At 52.4% G+C, this 17,902-nt stretch overlaps 1 protein-coding gene across 1 annotated transcript; it reads left to right on the forward strand.

Moving 5' to 3' along the window:
• The first annotated feature begins 233 nt into the window (after positions 1-233).
• ENO1 (enolase 1) lies at positions 234-14,976 on the forward strand. Its single transcript, XM_082834759.1, has 12 exons — positions 234-360; positions 2,776-2,869; positions 5,364-5,459; positions 6,872-6,930; positions 8,623-8,692; positions 9,153-9,286; positions 9,670-9,892; positions 11,024-11,221; positions 11,855-12,056; positions 12,460-12,568; positions 12,818-12,876; positions 14,545-14,976. Exons 2-12 carry the CDS (start codon positions 2,785-2,787, stop codon positions 14,612-14,614), a joined length of 1,305 nt encoding a protein of 434 aa, XP_082690885.1. The 5' UTR covers positions 234-360; positions 2,776-2,784; the 3' UTR covers positions 14,615-14,976.
• Positions 14,977-17,902: the final 2,926 nt, after the last annotated feature.

The raw sequence follows: 17,902 nt of genomic DNA on the forward strand, positions 1-17,902 counted from the left end.
GGGGGCTCGCCCGCATCCCCACATAGCCGCGGGGTAGTTGGGACGCCCAGCCCGACCCCACCCCAACTCCCCGGGACGTCGCCCCCTGTTCCAGTTCCCGGCGCCCGCAGTCCCACCCCTCCCTCGGAGGCGAGGGCCCGAGTGACGGCGCGCCGGGCCAATGGCGAGGCAGCGCGGAGGGGGTGGGCTTGAGGGGCGGGAAGTGGGCGGGGTCCCCGCGATCTGGGCAGGAAATCCAGGCCGGCGGAGCGGAGAGGAGCTCGCGGTACTTGGAACGTCTGGACCTTGCGCCTTAACGCTTGCCCTCGGTGTCCGCAGCGCCCTCTGCTTCTCTCTCGTGCGGCGACCTCAGGCGGCCGGGTGAGAACTCAAGGAAGGGCTGCCGAGCAAGCGCCCGGGCAGGCGGCGCGTGGGTGCCCCGGGTCCGCGGGCGCTCCTGCGCCTCAGACGGCGTGCCCGGGGGTTCGGCGGGGAAGGGGCGGGTTGGCGCGCGCGAGCGGCCTCCCCGGGTCAGAGTTGCGGCCCGAGGCGGGGGCGCGGCGCCCGGTTTCTCCTGAGGGGAAGGTGCAGCTCAGCCTGTGATTACGAGTACGGGGCCGCGTCACTGTCCCGGGAGGTTAGAGGTAGAACACGCGGTCACCAGGACAGCAGGCGGTGAGGGTGGAAGGTTTGGCGAGCGCTCCAGGCCTAACCCGCGTGCTCATTAAAGCCAGGCCCTTCCGAAAATGGAGAAAGGGGGCCGGAAAAGGAGAGATGCCCGGGAAGCTGCAGCCCACCCCACCCCCGCGCCTGTGCCTCTCGCTGGTGGCCCTCGGCCTGGCGCCTGAGTGTCCATACCTTTGCTGCTCCGGAATGAGCAGGGACTGATCTGCCTTCAGAAGGCACTTGATCTGGAGGGGACTGCAGGCGAGCCGGGGGGTCATTGGAAGCCCTGCAGGCGACCTCGCCCAAGTCGGGCACGAGGCGCTCCCTGCTCCCTGGGCTGGCCACCAACAATCGGCCCCTGATCTGACATTAAAAGGATGCACTTTAAGAAAATTTCCTGTTCGCTGCTTCCTCTGCAATGTGGTCTCTTCCTCCTGGGCGGTGTGGGCAGCCGGTTGACCTGCTTCCGGGGCACACCTAGGCCCCGGCTGCCCGGTGTGCTCGTGCTGCCCCTGGTCTGGGCTTCAGTTCAGGCAGATAAAAGGCTGTGCAGGCTCCTAGTCAGACCCATCTTCCGCCCTGCCTGTGCTCCCTGCATTTTAATGACTTCGGAGAAAAGTTTTTCTATCTAATTTCAAGATAAGTTGAATTTTATTTTCACATCGTGAAGTCAGTCGACTGCCTTGTTTTATATCACTAAAATAAAACCAGAAATGAAATCTTACAACTGTATGATGAGGAAGTGTAATGAAGATGTGCTTAAAAGTGCATCTAAAATCTGTGAAGTAAATCAGTGATGGCATGGGGGATGCAGGGGGGAGCAATGACTGGAAATGGCCTCTGGGGACTTTTTTGGGGTGGTCATTGTTACACACGGGTATGATTTACCAAAACTCAAAGTTAACTAAAATTTTAAAACTAAAAGATTTTGAACAAATTTGCCTTTTTGAGATAAAAACTAGATACCTTTTTATTGGCTAATGAGTAAAACTCCATTGTTACAAAGAAAAAACAAAGCCACAGAAGTGACTTCAGTATCTAATTTTGAAACTTAAAAAGATGCCATCTGCTGCTTCAGAACATTCCAGAGAAGATAATGGAGAGGAGCCCAGCTAGATAATGGCTTCCAAACGCTGATTTGGTTCCTCCCCTCGACTTCAGTCCTACAAGTTGTTCAATTCTGTTGTTCCTTGGAGAGCCTCTGGGGGAAAAAAGCAAGAAAGGGGCTTTCTTTGAGCTCTTGATATTTGTTCTCTGTAGCTGCAAACCACCCCCCTCCCCTTTTTTCTAAAGGTGTTTTCAAAGGAAAGCGCTTCCCTTGGCGTATCCTGGTGCTCAAAGATAGAATCCTTTCTCTAGTTACAAATCACGACATTTCATAATTAAGTTTTTTAAATGGGGTGAAATGCCTATTGAAAGCAACACTGACTAGATTATGTTATTTGTTTGCCCTGTCTTGCTGAAGACCCAAATACTCTGAGGTTTGAAAGGCTCAGAAATTGGCAAAGATCACAGCACATAGACCAAGGAGCTCATTCCTGGCCTCCAAACTCAGAATTTCTAACTGATTATCCAACATCGACCAATTGAGCATTCTCCTGCTACCTCAGGTTTTACTTGATGAACTGTGTTCCCAACTTTTAATTCACTGTTCCCCTACAAACCAGATTTTCCTCCTAGTCACCCCCGCCCCTTTTTTTTTTTTAATCTTAGATGGGTTTGCTTGTGGCCCTCATGTCCCCTTGGTCCTGATTTGGTCCCTTTCCCATGGCCCCGCACCTACCCTCGTTGGTAACTAATGACAGCCGGTTTCAGACTCTCCTCTTCAGGCACTCTGCACGCCATCAACGTGTGAACCTTGCCCGCCAGCACGCGCACTGCCGGACTTTCTTTGCCAGTAGGACAAGACCTGAACTACTAGGGCCTTGCAGAGCTGCCCCTACCTACTTTTTAGGAACAATTCCCAGTGCTCTCCAGCAGGCATTTTCTCCCACTCCAGTCAGCCTTCCTACATGCAGTTTTTAGTTTATGCAGTCTTTCTAGTCTAGGGATCCTCAGAAGTGACCCCTTGCGTAATGAGTTGAGACTGCATTATGGTTTATGGAAAATATGGACTGTGCTTCCCCACAGAAATTCACCATGTCTGTCCTCAAGATCCACGCCAGAGAGATCTTCGACTCTCGTGGGAATCCCACCGTTGAGGTTGATCTCTACACCTCAAAAGGTATGGGCCACCTTTGTTTCTATAGACCCTAGCACCACGCTCCATTTTTTAAAACTTCAAATGACAGAGCCTTAGGCGAGAAAACATCTGTTACGGTAAAAGCCTTTCTTTCTGGTCTGCACATGCTGGGAGGCTGTGGTTCCCCACTGGGGGAAGGTTGGGAGGGTTTTAAGGCAAGAGGTCCTTGTCTCGGTGCTTCTTGGTATGTAGAGCAGAACACAGGTTGGCTGCTAGGTCAGTGAGGTGGGGAAGTAATGTGATAACCTTGTCCCTAAAAGGGCCTGTCACTAGTTTGCTTCACAGCTTGCTGGGACCAAATACGTAGATACGGCAAGATAGGATGGGTCTTTCTTCCTTGTAAAGGAAAGAGATTAGGGGACTACAAGGGTATATATAGCGTTCTTATCTGCGTTTCCAGAAGTCACTCTTAGAGGATCCGGGACAGTTTTTACTTTGGGGTGTTGGAACATTCCAGAGGCTCATATTTTTACCTGGCTGTAAGTCCCTGTAGGAAGAATTTGCCCACGTGAGAAAAGAATAGAATGGGAACCCTTAAAAGCTCCCCCATTTTTCTTTTTTACTTTAAGAAAATCTAGTGCTTCCCTAGCCCTGCATTACCTCCAGCAATGTCTCAGCTGCTTTCTCAATGGTTGAAGTTGGAAAAGGAGCTTCAGGCAGAATCACTCAGAGGTGCTGAGCACAGACCTGCCAGTCAGAGCTGAGTCATGGTCTGAATCACAGGCCTGGCTGTGGAACCCTTCCCTTCCTGTCCTCCCTTCCCCCTTGCCCAGAAAGTGAAGGCCCCTCGAGTCGAGGTTCACAGGGCAGGAGTCCGCCTTTGGTTACTGTCGGGGTGCCCTCAGAACACGATTCCTTCTGGGCATGTGCCTTGTGGCAAATGCCGTGTGTTCTCAGAAGATGGCGAGAATTTCCTTTCAGCTTATGAAACTGGCACACTTAGTCAGAGAGTGGAACTTTCCACTTGGAAATTAATGGACTTTGAACAACGAAAAAACCCAGGACACTAGAAGATTGTTGGGAGGGGGAATTTTCTTTGAAACTCTTTAAAATGACTAAAATGTCTTTTGACATTGAAATGAATGGAACTTTCTCTTATGTGTCTTAATCCTTTTAAGAAAAGAAAAAAAACCAGGAAGTCATAAATTTGTTAAGAACCTTTCATCACTTCTTTCGTTCTTAGAATTTATTTTTTAGACCAGTTTTAGGTTCACAGCAGAATTGAGTGGAAGGTACAGAGCATTCCTATCTACCCCCTGTCTCCACTATCACCATCCCCACCAGAGCGGTACCTTTGTTACAGTCGAACGTGTGTTGACACATCATCACCCAAAGTCCACAGTTGACCTTAGGGTCACTCTTGCTTTCCTCATTTCTTCACCCGGCCCAGCGCCTGATGGGTACAGAGAAAGCCAGGGCCTGTGTCGAGAAGAACGTGTGTCCTGCTGGTCACACAGTCAGTGCGGTGGCACAGGCATGCAACCAAGTATGACTGCGATACTTGGTTGGGTTTTTCCTCTTAGTTCGTTGCCTTCACATCTCCCACACCCCCCAGTTCTCGGCATACCTCAGATGGGGAAATCCCTAACGGTTTCAAGGAGATTCAAGAGGCTGCCTACACTTCCTGCTCCCCTAACCCTCCTGCCCCGTGTAACCGGATTTCTGCGGTGCCATTCTTGGCATTGTCTGTCCTTCTCCAAGAAGATTTGCCGCTTTTCTGCTCCACAGTCTCGGCTTAGCCAGGCAGCTGGTTTCTATATCTGCAGGACTGCGCAGTGCATGCTTGACTGGGTTCTAGTGTTGTTGTGCTTATTCCTTTCCTCTTCCAGTCTGTCCTGTTTTCTGGTTTCCTGTTATGCAGAGAAGCCCCATATCGCATTTATTGCTCCTTAAGCTGAGGCAGATGAGCTGTAGATTCCTCTTGAGCCAGCGCTTTCAAGGCTTGAAAGCTGGCAACCTGATCTCACTTGTCTAAGGGAAGCTTGGCCACGGTGCTCTAGAGCTGGACTGTCTAAAATAGCCCAGTGTTTTCATGGATTACTAGCTGCTAGACAAGCTTAAATCCCGTAGGTGGCCTGCATTGTATTTCTTTTAGGCCACGCTGCTGGGGGTGGTCCACGGCCCAGCTCCGGGGCACCTGTGGGGAGCTTTGAGAGGTATGGGCTCAGACCTCCCATTTGTTTTGGAATCTGCACTTTAACCCACAGGTGATATGTGTGCACATTAAAATCTGAGAAGCTCTGCTCTAGACCTTTTTCTTTAGAGAAATTCATCAGCTATGCTCTAGTGTCTGCAGTGCGGGATCATAAAAACATGACAGGCAGGAGAAGCAGCCTGTCTGAGTCCTCCCATCGTTGGGAGGAAGTAACTGTTTCCTAAGGGCAGCTCCCTCAGTGAGCGGGGAGGGACTTGGGCGAGGGCGGGAGCTATTTCTTAGTCATTAACTATTTCTTGCCCTCCCTCTCTCAACATCCAGGTCTCTTCAGAGCTGCTGTGCCCAGTGGCGCCTCAACTGGTATCTACGAGGCCCTGGAGCTCCGGGACAATGACAAGACGCGCTACATGGGCAAAGGTAAGGGCCGAACCCAGGCCGGCCTCCCGGCAGCCACAGCCTCCCTCCCGCTCCCCGCGGCTTGTGTTTGAGGGTAGCAGACCTCTGACTCGGCCCAGAGTGTGGGCAGCGGGTATGGGCGCCGCACGTGGAGGAGAGGGGAGAGCGGGCTGATGGGTCCCAGCACCCCTGACCCAGTAGCTCAGGGCAGGTGCCGTAACACTTACTTCTGCTGCGGTTTGTCTCCAGTCTGTGAAGAACTCCTGGTTGGGTCAGGGGATGTGGGAGAAGAAGAGGACAAGTTATCTAGTACTAAGGGGCAGCCTTGCATCCTCCGGGAGGGCTCTGAGGGCCTTCCGGGCCATCAGGCCTCTTCAAGGGTCTAGTCGCGGAGGAGAAGAGCTCCCGAAGGCCTGGCTGATGGCTCACCATTGATGGGCTGTCGTTGTCTTTCGGTCTCTTTGGCAGGGCCAGCCTGCGCTGGGCTGTATGCAGACGGGCTGGAAACTGTGTTGGCAGTGCTCACCTTTCTGTAGATAGAACCTGTGTGGCCAAACTCCAGAAAAGCAGATAGGGCTAGACCGTGCATTCTCAACGGGGACGGGAATTGGTTCTGGAGAGGAAGCAAAAACATCACGACAGTTCATGGTTTGTGGCCCTCCGAAGGGCCACACGTGTAGACAGGTGGAGGGCACGTGTGCTGCCAACTCTCCAGGGAGGGCGATTAGGAAAGAGTCCAAAAACACTGCAGAGGAGGGGGCGAGGGCGAGGTGGGGCTGGGGGCACTGGGCCAGGGTCCCAGCGGCCCGCTGTAGGGAGGCAGCTTGTGCAGAGAGCTCTCCCCAGGGGCCTTGCAGCCCAGGCGGTACGTGCCTACAGCAGCAGGACAGCGCTGTGCCCTGACTGTGATGAGGACAAATGCATGGTCCCTGTCTTCCTGTTTCCCCTGTCTTCCTGTTTCCTCTCTTTCTCTCACTCAGCCTCCTTCCCAGCCTGTTCTCTTCTCAGTCTTTCTTTTTTCCTTCTCTGCCCATCTCTACTGGTCAGGTGTCTCCAGACCCGTTAAGTATATTAACGAGTTCCTGGCACCAGCCCTGTGCACACAGGTAATACATACATTGGGCGTCCTTTAGTCTCTGCAGCTGGACTGCCCAGTGCATGGTCTTGCCAACTAACCTCCCTTCAGACATTCTGGATGGTTGCTCTGTGTGCGGCTCTAACCCTTGGGGGTCCTAGGTAAGAGCACTCAGACTGGGCCAGAAAGCCCTCCGATTCCAGGGGGAGAGGGCGCTGGGGATTTGAAGGAGGTCCCATTGAAGGTCTTTGGTGGGCTCTGAATATCTGGGTTAACGTGGTGAGTGGTTCTCTCCAGCAATGCTGCTCAAGCCTGTCTTTCATTAATGTCGGTAATTTGATTTGATTATTCCTTCTAGGTGTCTCAAAGGCTGTTGAGCACATCAATAAAACTATTGCGCCTGCCCTGGTTAGCAAGGTAGGACCTGCCTCCTGATAACTAATGTATGTTAATGCTATCAGAGCGCCTCCCAGGCCAGCCCAGGAGGCTTTTCTGTTCACGGAGAGCTTATTCTGAGAGCTAAAGAAGCCGGTTGGATTCCCTGTCGTGCATGCGAATAACTTCGCCTTTCCTAACCCACCCTCTGCCTGTCCATGTGTCCATGGCTAACAGCGCATGGAATTGGATCTGAGGGACGGGAGGCTCTTAGAGCCTTGATGTTTCCCCACAACCATCTTGACCTTCAAGGAGTTAAGATCCAGATTTTAAGAGCGGCTCTCAGGGGCGTTAAATGTATCCGTGGCGACTGACTCATTTTTCGTGAACTGTGGAATTATTTACTGTGTTTTTAAACAGCAGAACTTCCGTTATATAAATTCCTACCTGGAGCCTCAATGTGTCAAACAGATAAAAGCGGAGCTGCTGTAGGTGAAGTGGGTCTGGGGATCCCACAGCCCAACCTACTCTGCAGCTTGGTCTCGTTTATCCTCCCTCCAGCCCCGCTCTCCGTAGCTATGGCCCTTTCTCGGGTCCAAACCCAGCCTCGGCCTGTGTGTCCTCCTTGGTAGGGCCCCTCTCCCGGCTCCACCCTGCACGCAGGTGGCAAGCGGCTCCTCTGCTGATCCTCTCCCCAGCTTGCCTGCTGTGGCCTGGCCCACATGGCTGGCTGTAATCGTCCCCAGGCGGAGGTTTTCAGCACTGCCCTGCCTCGCACACCTTCGTCCCGGCCTCCTGGGGCCCTCCACACGCCGCTGTTCTTTGTGCCTCAGCGCCCTCACCTGGCCTGACAGTGAGCAGGGCTTTCCGGGACATTTTTCTTTACTTGGGGGAGACAAACTTCAGTCTAACTCTTGGTGAGGGTTGGCCTCAAGCCATCTGCTGGGGTGGCTTCTAACTTTACCCAAAGATGCCTTGTCACGAAAGCCAAAGATGCCAAATTGTTAACGTGGCATGATGGACTTACAGATTCTGGTTTTCTTTCATATTTTAGCTTTTATATAAGAAACATTATAAATAATATGCTGGTATCATTCACTTACGGAGTTTTTAAAGTAATGCCAACTTTTATTACATTACTTTGAGCCAGTTTTTAAGGCACTAGTTTTATTTATACTCTCGCCAAAAACAGTCATTTTCATCAGTCGTCAGACATCATGCTAAATGATGGTGGACTGCATACAAAACTCGTATCTCCCATCAGATGATGGAGTTTGCTGTCACTGAGGGCAGCCGAGTGACGGCAGAAACTGACTTTGATGGTAAAGAACAATGAATTCTGTTATTTGCTGCCCCAAAAGTCACACTGCTTTGGAGTAATTCCTTCTTTAGCATGAACCAGACAATTCTGCCTCGTGTGTAATGTGACCTTGGACTCCCTCGGTAGACTCCCCTTCACGACATGAGGACCATGCATTGTCGGATCCCTCATGCTTGGAGAAGTGCCTGATGCTCTTAAAGCAAGTGAAGGGCATTGTTCTGCTTCCCCATTTTCTCTTGGCATTCCCCCCATTTTTGCCTGCCAGACGCATGGATAACACAGAACTGATCTGGGCTTTGCACGGTTCCCAGGGCACGGTTCCCAGGGTTGATGGCTCTGGGACAGGAGGGCACAGGGCATGCAGGTAGAGACCCCACTCCCTCCCAAGCAGCTTATCCTCGCTCTCCCTGTAGAAACTGAGCGTCGTGGAGCAGCAGAAGATCGACAAGCTGATGATAGAGATGGATGGCACGGAAAATAAATGTGAGTGGCCTGAGGTGGGGTCTTTGCCAGGGAGGTTGCGGCTTCTCCTGAAGACCCTTGAAGTCCTTTGGGGAGAAGTCCTGTCGTCCCTAATGATGAATTACGTAACTGTCTGTGGTCCTCCCCTAACTCTAATAAATCACGTTTTTGAATATCAGGAGCATAGCCAGCCGACAGCAGCAGGCATGCAGGGTTACTCAGAAGAGGCTCGTGCTTTATATAATCGAGCAATTTGTGGGATTTTCCAGAGTCCCATGGACCAAAGAAAGGGCTTTCTCTTTGGGGGAAAAAGCAGCCTATGTGGAAGGCTATTGCATTTCTGGTGTGAATATGCAAAGGAGCTAGAAAGGAAAAGGTTCCGAATACAATCCAGGGTGCACACAGTGGTGCAGGTGGGGGCGGCCAGCAGGAGGAAGGCTGGTGAGTAAGAAATCCCTTAACGTAACCTGTTCTGTTCTAGCCAAGTTTGGTGCGAACGCCATCCTGGGCGTGTCCCTGGCTGTGTGCAAGGCTGGCGCCGCTGAGAAGGGGGTGCCCCTGTACCGCCACATTGCCGACTTGGCTGGCAATGCCGAGGTCATCCTGCCAGTTCCGGTGAGTGGCGAGTGTTCGCTTTCTCATGGGGTCCCGAGACCTCCCGCCTCTTGACCTCATCCACGTGTGACTCTCCATACGGGTAGGAGCAGGCTCTGGGGGTCTCGGCTGCAAATAACTCTGCCGCCGCCGCCAGCTAAGAGTGACCCTGAGCAGGTGACTCAGCCGCCCTGCACCCATCTCCTTAGTTGTCGATGGGAGATGAAAACTGTACTGCCTTGTCGGGTTGTGTGCACTTGCGGTGGTAGTGACCGCAGTGCAGAGAGACCTGGTGGCTTCAGAGCCGCACGGGCCCCACATGGGAGCCATGCACCTGGGCGTCGTGGGGCTGCTGAGGCACGGGACCCCTGGGCCTGGAGCTGTACTTGTGTCTCTCCCCACAGGCTTTCAACGTCATCAATGGGGGCTCTCACGCTGGCAACAAGCTGGCCATGCAGGAGTTCATGATCCTCCCCGTCGGGGCCGAAAACTTCCGGGAGGCCATGCGCATTGGAGCGGAGGTATACCACAACCTGAAGAATGTGATCAAGGAGAAATACGGGAAAGACGCCACCAATGTGGGAGACGAAGGCGGGTTTGCTCCCAACATCCTGGAGAACAAAGAAGGTAGAGGCTCCGGAGGAAGCCCCTGGGTTTCTGAGCACCGCCCCCAGCGTCTGCGAGCCTTCCACGCCTGCCCTCAGGGGCGCTGCTCTTTCCACCATTCGTTCATTAAGTAGCAAAATGCAAAACCCTGCAGACATGGGAGCTAGCGCTTCATTTTTTAAAAAAACAAATCACACGAAATTATCTTACAAATTCGACTTCTGAATGTCCTGATGATTTGCTTAAACTGGGCTGACGGTGGGGTAGGGAGGCGGTTCGTTTTCTTGCTGTCGTCCCTGCTCCCCCAGCGATGGCAAGGGTTCGCAACCTGCTCCGTGTTCAAGGATGCTGGCTGTGATGAGGACTGCTGCCGTCAGTAACCATTTCGGGTCATTCAGCTGCCGTAATGCTGCACAGGCTTTATTTAACTTTGAATCCTTAGGCACAGGATGAAATGTGAGAGTTGAGCAGAGAATACAGAAGTCCTAGGAAAAGAATTCACGGATGAATTTTTTGTTTTAGAAGAACAAGTAGGGTTCCAAGCATATTTCATTGCCTTCAAGGATGGCTAGTGAAGGAAATGTCCATCCTGCTCATTGGGTCAGTCATACGAAATTGCTGACGTTCGGCTATTTTAACCTATAAAAAGTGGTCCTTCACGCAGTTTGAATCTTGGGGGTCTTGGGGACACTGGAACAGGGGCCGGTGTCTGTCAGTTTCCCTACTGGCAGCGCTGCCGAGCGAGGCCGGCCCTGAGCCTGGGCCGGACAGCAGAGCTGGAGCGGGGGCCTCGCTGTGCGGGCTCCCTCTTGGATCTCAGCATTGGCTCTATTTAAAGCCAGTTCTGCGGGACAGCTGATCTCAGCTGGTCACTGTATCTTGGCCGGCACAGCTGTTCTTTGGTGCTAAATTTGGGAGCACTTGTCAGTGAAAAAGCCTCTTAGAGTCCATTTCCAACTTGGCCATGCACTAGTGGCCCTGACCCATGGTTTCTTGCCCCGAAGCAGAAAAGAGTAACTGGAATCTTTGAAACTGGTGCTTGGGGCCAGAGCACCTCTTCCTCTTCCGTTACGGTTCCCATTTGGCAGAGTTAAAGGGGAATTTTATCTCCATCCTCCTGGTTTCCAAACTCTCACCGCCATCTCTTTGCAGCCCTGGAGCTGCTGAAGAACGCCATCGGGAAGGCGGGCTACACCGATAAGGTCGTCGTTGGCATGGATGTGGCCGCCTCTGAGTTCTTCAGGTCGGGCAAGTATGACCTGGACTTCAAGTCACCCGATGACCCCAACAGGTACATCACACCCGACGAGCTGGCCAACCTGTACAAGTCCTTCATCAGGGACTACCCAGGTGAGTGCTCCCGGAGCGGCTGCAGGTGTGCGAGTGGGTGGAGCCTTCACTGGGGTGCCTGGTGCAGCAGAGCGGGCAGCCGGCCAGGCGTGGTGCAGTGCGATCGCCTCCTGTCACTGTCACAACAGCCTCCTGAGCAAACGTGGTCCTGGCTCCACTGACAGTGAGGAAAGGAGCCATGAGAGCCAGGACCACTGGGTGCTCCTAGGCTCTGCGTCACCTGATGCGCATGGGAGAGGGGACACAGAGGCACAGAGTGGGTTAGAACTTGCCCAGGGACACAGCAAATGGTGGAGCAGGTGTTCAGACCAGGAAGCGTCTCTAAGTCCCTGCGTTTAACGTTAAGTAACTTGGTGGAAGCGGAGCCAGGACACGAAGCCCGGTCTTTACCCCTCTGGGTCCACAGCTCTGTTTTTACTCTCAGTGGCGCTAAACTCACCGTCCTGGGCCGCAAGTTTCCCACTTAACAACTGTGGGGTTGCAGGATTGCACGTGACTGCAGTCCCTGTCCCGGGAGGGGGTTGGGAGGCCAGGTGAGTCGGGAGGGAGGACAGGAGGGGGCTCTGGGGTGCTGCGGGTCAGCAGCCTGGGAGGCCACGCTGAGGGAACACGCCCTTGCTCTGCTCTGCTCAGTGGTGTCCATCGAGGACCCCTTCGACCAGGATGACTGGGAAGCTTGGCAGAAGTTCACTGCCAGCGCGGGAATCCAGGTGGTGGGGGACGACCTCACCGTGACCAACCCCAAGCGGATTTCCAAGGCTGTGAGCGAGAAGTCGTGCAACTGCCTCCTGCTCAAAGTGAACCAGATCGGCTCCGTGACTGAGTCCCTGCAGGCGTAAGTGCCCTTGCACAGAGGGTGGGGCCTCCTGACTGGGACTCCTGGGGGCCTTTAGAGTAAGCTTTGGCCCCAAGGGGATAAGGGCGTTGGGCGGTTGTGTTCTAATCCTGACCACTTGGTGGCCCTACACTCCTGATTTACTGTCACACGGAGGACGTTAGGAGACACACGTGTCTCTCCCTCGAGGAGACTGAACCCAGTTCAAACGTGACTAGAGGGCAGAGAAAGGTCCTCGGGCCCTTCAGAGTCGGGCGAGGGTTACCCTCTTCCCCAGCAGTTGGGAGCTCAGGGCTGCCCCTGGCCCCCCACCGGGAGTGATTAGTCATGGCCTCAGGAGGCCAGCAGGGGCCACAGTGCCCAGGCAGTGGAGCCATGCTGTCTGCTTGTCCCTGGCTTCTAGGTGCAAGCTGGCCCAGTCGAATGGGTGGGGCGTCATGGTGTCCCATCGCTCCGGGGAGACTGAAGACACCTTCATCGCCGACCTGGTGGTGGGACTGTGCACTGGGCAGGTAAAGAGCTCCATGGGGTGAAGGGTGCTCCCTGCTTCTCTCTCTGACCTCAACTTCCTGAGCACAGACTTGGGGGGCAGGGGGGAGAATGGGGTCCTGGGTGCCCCTTTTATCCCCTCCTTCCTAGGGCCAGGGATCCTCTTTAAGAAATTGCTGGCTCTCTGCCATGGCACCCTCCCCTTGCCCAAAATGCCCATGAAGATTCAGTGTCCACTGTAAGCAACCGTGGCCTTTCTTTTCTCCTTCCAGATCAAGACTGGTGCACCATGCCGATCCGAGCGCTTGGCCAAGTACAATCAGATCCTCAGGTAAAGAGGCTACCTTCGCTGCGTGTGTGGGCTTGCTTGGTCTCCAGGAGGAGCCCCTGGCCCTGTGGGGCTGGTACAAGGGTTGGGGCAGGGGCCCTGGCCCCTGATATGTTAGGTTGGGGCGGTCGGGTGCCTGGCAGCGTTGGCCCAGAGCGGGGCCTGTTCCACACGATGCTGCCATCTTCTGGTGGGAGAGGGAACTGGCTCCCCTTTAGACAACTGAATCAGAAGTTGGGGAGCTACAGGGAAGCCTTAGTGAAGCTCTCATTTTACACCCTTGTTTTGTGGACAAAGATACCAGAGCTCACAGAGAGGAAGAAGAATCACCAGCGGGTACACAGCAGGGTTTCAGTGTTCAGCGCCTTCTGACGTTCTGGTCCCTCCCCTTTTTGTCTCAGTGTGTCCTTGGGAAGCACCTATAAACACAGGGAGACCTGCCCTTTTGTTATTTTATTCCAGTCTTGAAGGGAAAAGGAACTTCCATTTTATAAGTCCTCCCCCCATACCCCATCTTTAAAACTTTATCCTGGAGGCTTCCCTGGTGGCGCAGTGGTTGAGAGTCCGCCTGCCGATGCAGGGGACGCGGGTTCGTGCCCCGGTCCGGGAAATCCCACATGCCGCGGAGCGGCTGTGCCCGTGAGCCATGGCCGCTGAGCCTGCGTGTCCGGAGCCTGTGCTCCGCAATGGGAGAGGCCACAACAGTGAGAGGCCCGCGTACCGCAAAAAAAAAAAAAAACTTTATCCTGGAAAATTTCAGGCATATAAAAAAATCAGTGGGGCTTCCCTGGTGGCGCAATGGTTGAGAGTCCGCCTACCAATGCAGGGGACACGGGTTCGTGCCCCGGTCCGGGAAGATCCCACATGCCGCGGAGCGGCTGGGCCCGTGAGCCATGGCCGCTGAGCCTGCGCGTCCGGAGCCTGTGCTCCGCAACGGTGGAGGCCACAACAGTGAGAGGCCCGCGTACCGCAAAAAAAAAAAAAAAAATCAGTGAACAGTAGAATGTACTCCCTTCCCCATTACCTGGATACACCAGCTGTCTGTATTCCTCCATGTTTTGTCTCTTTACACCTTTTTTTCCTGGAGAATTTTAAAGCGAATTCCAGGCATCTTATGATTTCACTTGTATATATTTCTTGCAGATAAAGACTTATTTTTGTTTTTTAACATAACCACTCTACAATGATGATGCCCACGATTAGTGGTACTATCAATACCCCCCCTTTTTTTTTTTGATATCAGGATCCAAACAGAGTTCACACTAATGAGTGCTCCCTCCTTATTTCCCTGTGCCATTTGTTGCAGAAACTGGGTTATCCTTTCATTGAAAAAACATTTTCTTAAATATTCTAAGAAATAGCAATCCTACCATTTCTTCTCCTTTGTCCTTGAGAAACATTGGGGGGAAGAGAAGGAAGGCGAAGGGGCGGCCAGTGGACAACTTGTTGGGTGAATTGGGTGGACGGAGAGAGCCGAATGCTCTTCTATTCCTGGCATCTCCAAGAAGCTCAAATTTAGGGGAATAGTTAGACAGACTGGGCGATGGTTGGGTCCCCAACTTCCTGGCAGGAAGTGTGTCTTTAACCACTTCTCTGGGTGGGAAAACTTACTGCATTGAGGTGTGACTTCTCTCTTTCCCTCCCTGTCTCTGTATCTTTCTGCTTCCTAAGAATTGAAGAGGAACTGGGCAGCAAGGCCAAGTTTGCCGGCAGGAACTTCAGAAACCCCCTCGCCAAGTAAGCTGTGGGCGGGTGAGCCCTGTGGTCACTCGTCGGCTAATTAGACCTGCTCCTGATGTCACCTGGGCAGCTCAAGGCCCCCGCCGATGCTCTGAGGGGCCTCTGATAGTTAACTGCCCTCTCCCCTTCCTGTGACGTTCTCACTGCTTCCTTAGACCCGCTGCAGAAGCCGAGCTTGACCACCTGGAACCCTGCTGGAAACCCTAGCTCTCTAATTATATAATTGGCCCAAATCATTGTTTTTCTCACCTCGCTTCCACCAAGTGTCTGGAGCCATGTGTGTCTGCATTGTAATCTCCGAGGTGTCCACAGGCAAGATCCCCGGTGGTTTTGTGTGCAAAATAAAAAGGCCTCAGTGACCCATAGGGACGCTCTGTGTGTATGAAGTGGTCCGTCAGTCTGTCTGTCCTCACGTCTTGAGTATTCATGGAGCATCTCTACAAGAGCTGAGGCTTTGTGTCATGACAGAAGCGGGGGAGGAGTTTGTGCAGGACTGCCCTGGGGAAGGGCAGGTTTGGGAAGAGGTGGGAGATGGGGTAGCCTGTGCCCTTCCGCAGCAGCTCGGGCAGCGCCCGGACCGGAGGCCTGACTTCAGGATCAGACATGTTAATTTGGGAGAAAAGAGCTCTCACGGGTTACCTCAAGGACAGCAGCTTCCAGGTCACACCATGAGTCCAAACCAGAGGGAAGCTGAGCGTCCTGGGCAGGCTGGGGGGCAGGTTCTCCATCCTTAGGGGAAACTGGTAAAAGAATGGTTAGAGGTAGCTCTGGGGCAGTAGGAGGGCATCCAGAGGGTCTTGGAGAACCCTATTTAGATACATTAAAATTTAATTTTGGGACTTCCCTGATGGTCCCGTGGTTAAGACTCCACACCCCAAATGCAGGGGGCACAGGTTCGATCCCTGGTCGGGGAACTAAAATCCTACATGCTGCACAGCATGGCCTAAAAAATTGAAAGAAAAATTTTTTAAATTTAATTTCTTTCCTCCTTTTCACTAACCTGATTTCAAGTGCTCAGAGGCTCCACGTGGCTGATGCCCACTGAGTTGGGTACCACGGGTGTGAAGCATTAGCACTGCAGAAAGCACCATTACAGAGAAACAACTAAGCACCAGTGAGACATGAAATACTATGGTTGCTCTGAATTGTGTTATAATACCTGGTGAGGCCCCCCAGTGGACACTGTTGTTATTGCTCATCTATCAGGGTTTAACCCAAGAAGCAGAGCCAGTAGAAGGTACATATATTAAGGGATTTATCACAAGGAATTGGCTCCTGTGATTGTGGCTAAGCTAATCCACAATCCATAGGGCAGCCAGTCAGAAGGGAGGGGACCAGGACTCAGGTGAAATTTCTCTTGGGTCAGCCCTACTTCTAAGACCTTTCACCTGATTCAGGCCCACCTGGGTCATCCAAGATCATTCCTTGTTCAGAGTCAGCAGATAAGTGGTTTTAATTATGTCTGCAGAATAGCTTCACAGAAATACCTAGATTAGTATTTGACTAAACGGTAGGACTCGAGTCATGTCACAAAGCCACCACCCCTTTTGCATTTGGCAACCACACACATACGTCTTAAACCATAATCTCCAAGTAATAACAAAACCCTTCTTCACCTAATGTGGTACAGCTCTCCTGTGTACAGCCAAAGCCACTCACCTGTCCCAGCTTTGTATGACTGGTTTCCATCTAAAAACTGCCTCTGCAAGGAAGTGAGTCGAACTCGGCCTGACAGTCTCACTAGAAGGTTCGTTCATCCAAACTTTAAAGCAGCAAGTTAGCATTACTGTCTCTAAACTTGCTTTCATGTCAACATTTCCTGACACTTTAATTTTAAAACAATGACTGGCAGTTAAACGCATTTATCACTCTTGGGTTAAAGGGCAAGGAGCCCTTTCAGATCTGCTCCACCCGGAAGGAAGGCTGCTGGGGCCTTCCTGGCCCTGGGGACACTGAGCCCCTGGGGAGGATGGTTGACAACTCTGACCCAGCAGAGACAGCACTAAGCATGTTCCTGATGCGGATGGGCAGGAGTAGGCCAGGAGGAATTGCAGACCCTTGGCCTCTTCCTGGGGGCCCTGTGTGAAGCAGGACAGGCTACGTTAATTCTGAGTTTCCAGAAAGCCACTCTTGGGCTTTAAGATGAGCTATGATGTTAAACATTTCTCTGGATCACAACTGCAGGAACTTAAAGTGTTTTTAAAGTAAACATCTTTGGTAGTAGTCTCTGGACTTGCATTATGTGTTTTCTTTTTAAATTTTAACCTCATAATACAAATACTTTCCCGCAAAATATTTACTTTTCATCTGTGGTGGTCTTCTAGATTCCTGCAACATCAGAACAAAAATCAACTGAAAAGTTGAAACAGTGTAGTCTGCAAACCTGGCCATACATTGGAATCACCTCGGAAGCCTTTAAGTCTCCCATTGCCCAGGCCAAGTAAATCAGAACCTCAGAGTAGAAACCAAAGACTCAGTATTAAATTTCCCAGCTGACTCCAATGTGCAGCTCAGCCTGAGAAGCACTGCAGCACAGGAGGTGGATTGCAGGACTGGCGATGACCAGGCAGGCCTAGAATGCCAGGCTCCCCTGAAACAAACCCGCCCGCCCTGGTAATTTTATTTTTGTTGAATGCAGCTGAGGCCGGAAGATGGCGTCCGAAGGCAGTCAACTCAGGCCACAGAGCTGCGAGCTGTGCCATCTGCAGGGAAGGAGCCTGGCTCTTGACTAGGAATTCTGTGTACACTCAGCTCTCCTCCCAGCAGTGGAGATCCTGCTCGCCACAGCAGCCCAGGCGTATGCGGTGCAGTGGCTGAGCGCACAGCAGGAGCTGGACCACCTAGGTTTGGATTCTGGCCCTCCCACTGAACAGCTGAACAAATCTGTACGATGAGGCTAATACTCCAATAGTGCTACCTCATGGCTTGTTACAGTGTATTATAAATGGTCACATCGACTTAGGCTCCCACCCAGCATAGATTAAACCATCAGGTGCTGATACACTTACTTAGGAAGAGGTACAGGGCATAGGGAAAGAGGAGGAAGGTCTTCAGAGCATATAAAGCACCTGTGGCCATGACTGAACAAAAAGGGACAGAGTCTGGAATGGAAAGTTCACAGCAACCTGGGAGAAGTGTGGGGACCCACTGAACCAACCTCAGTGACGTATAATTAACATTCGGTAACAGGCACCTGTTTTAAGTATACAGTTTGAAGTGTTTTCACATATACGCCTGGGTAACCAGCACCACCACCACAACAGACCGTTTCCAACACCCCCAGGAGTTC

This window comes from Leucopleurus acutus (assembly GCF_964270905.1).
Source record: "Leucopleurus acutus genome assembly, chromosome: 2".
Classification (NCBI taxonomy): Eukaryota; Metazoa; Chordata; class Mammalia; order Artiodactyla; family Delphinidae; genus Leucopleurus; species Leucopleurus acutus.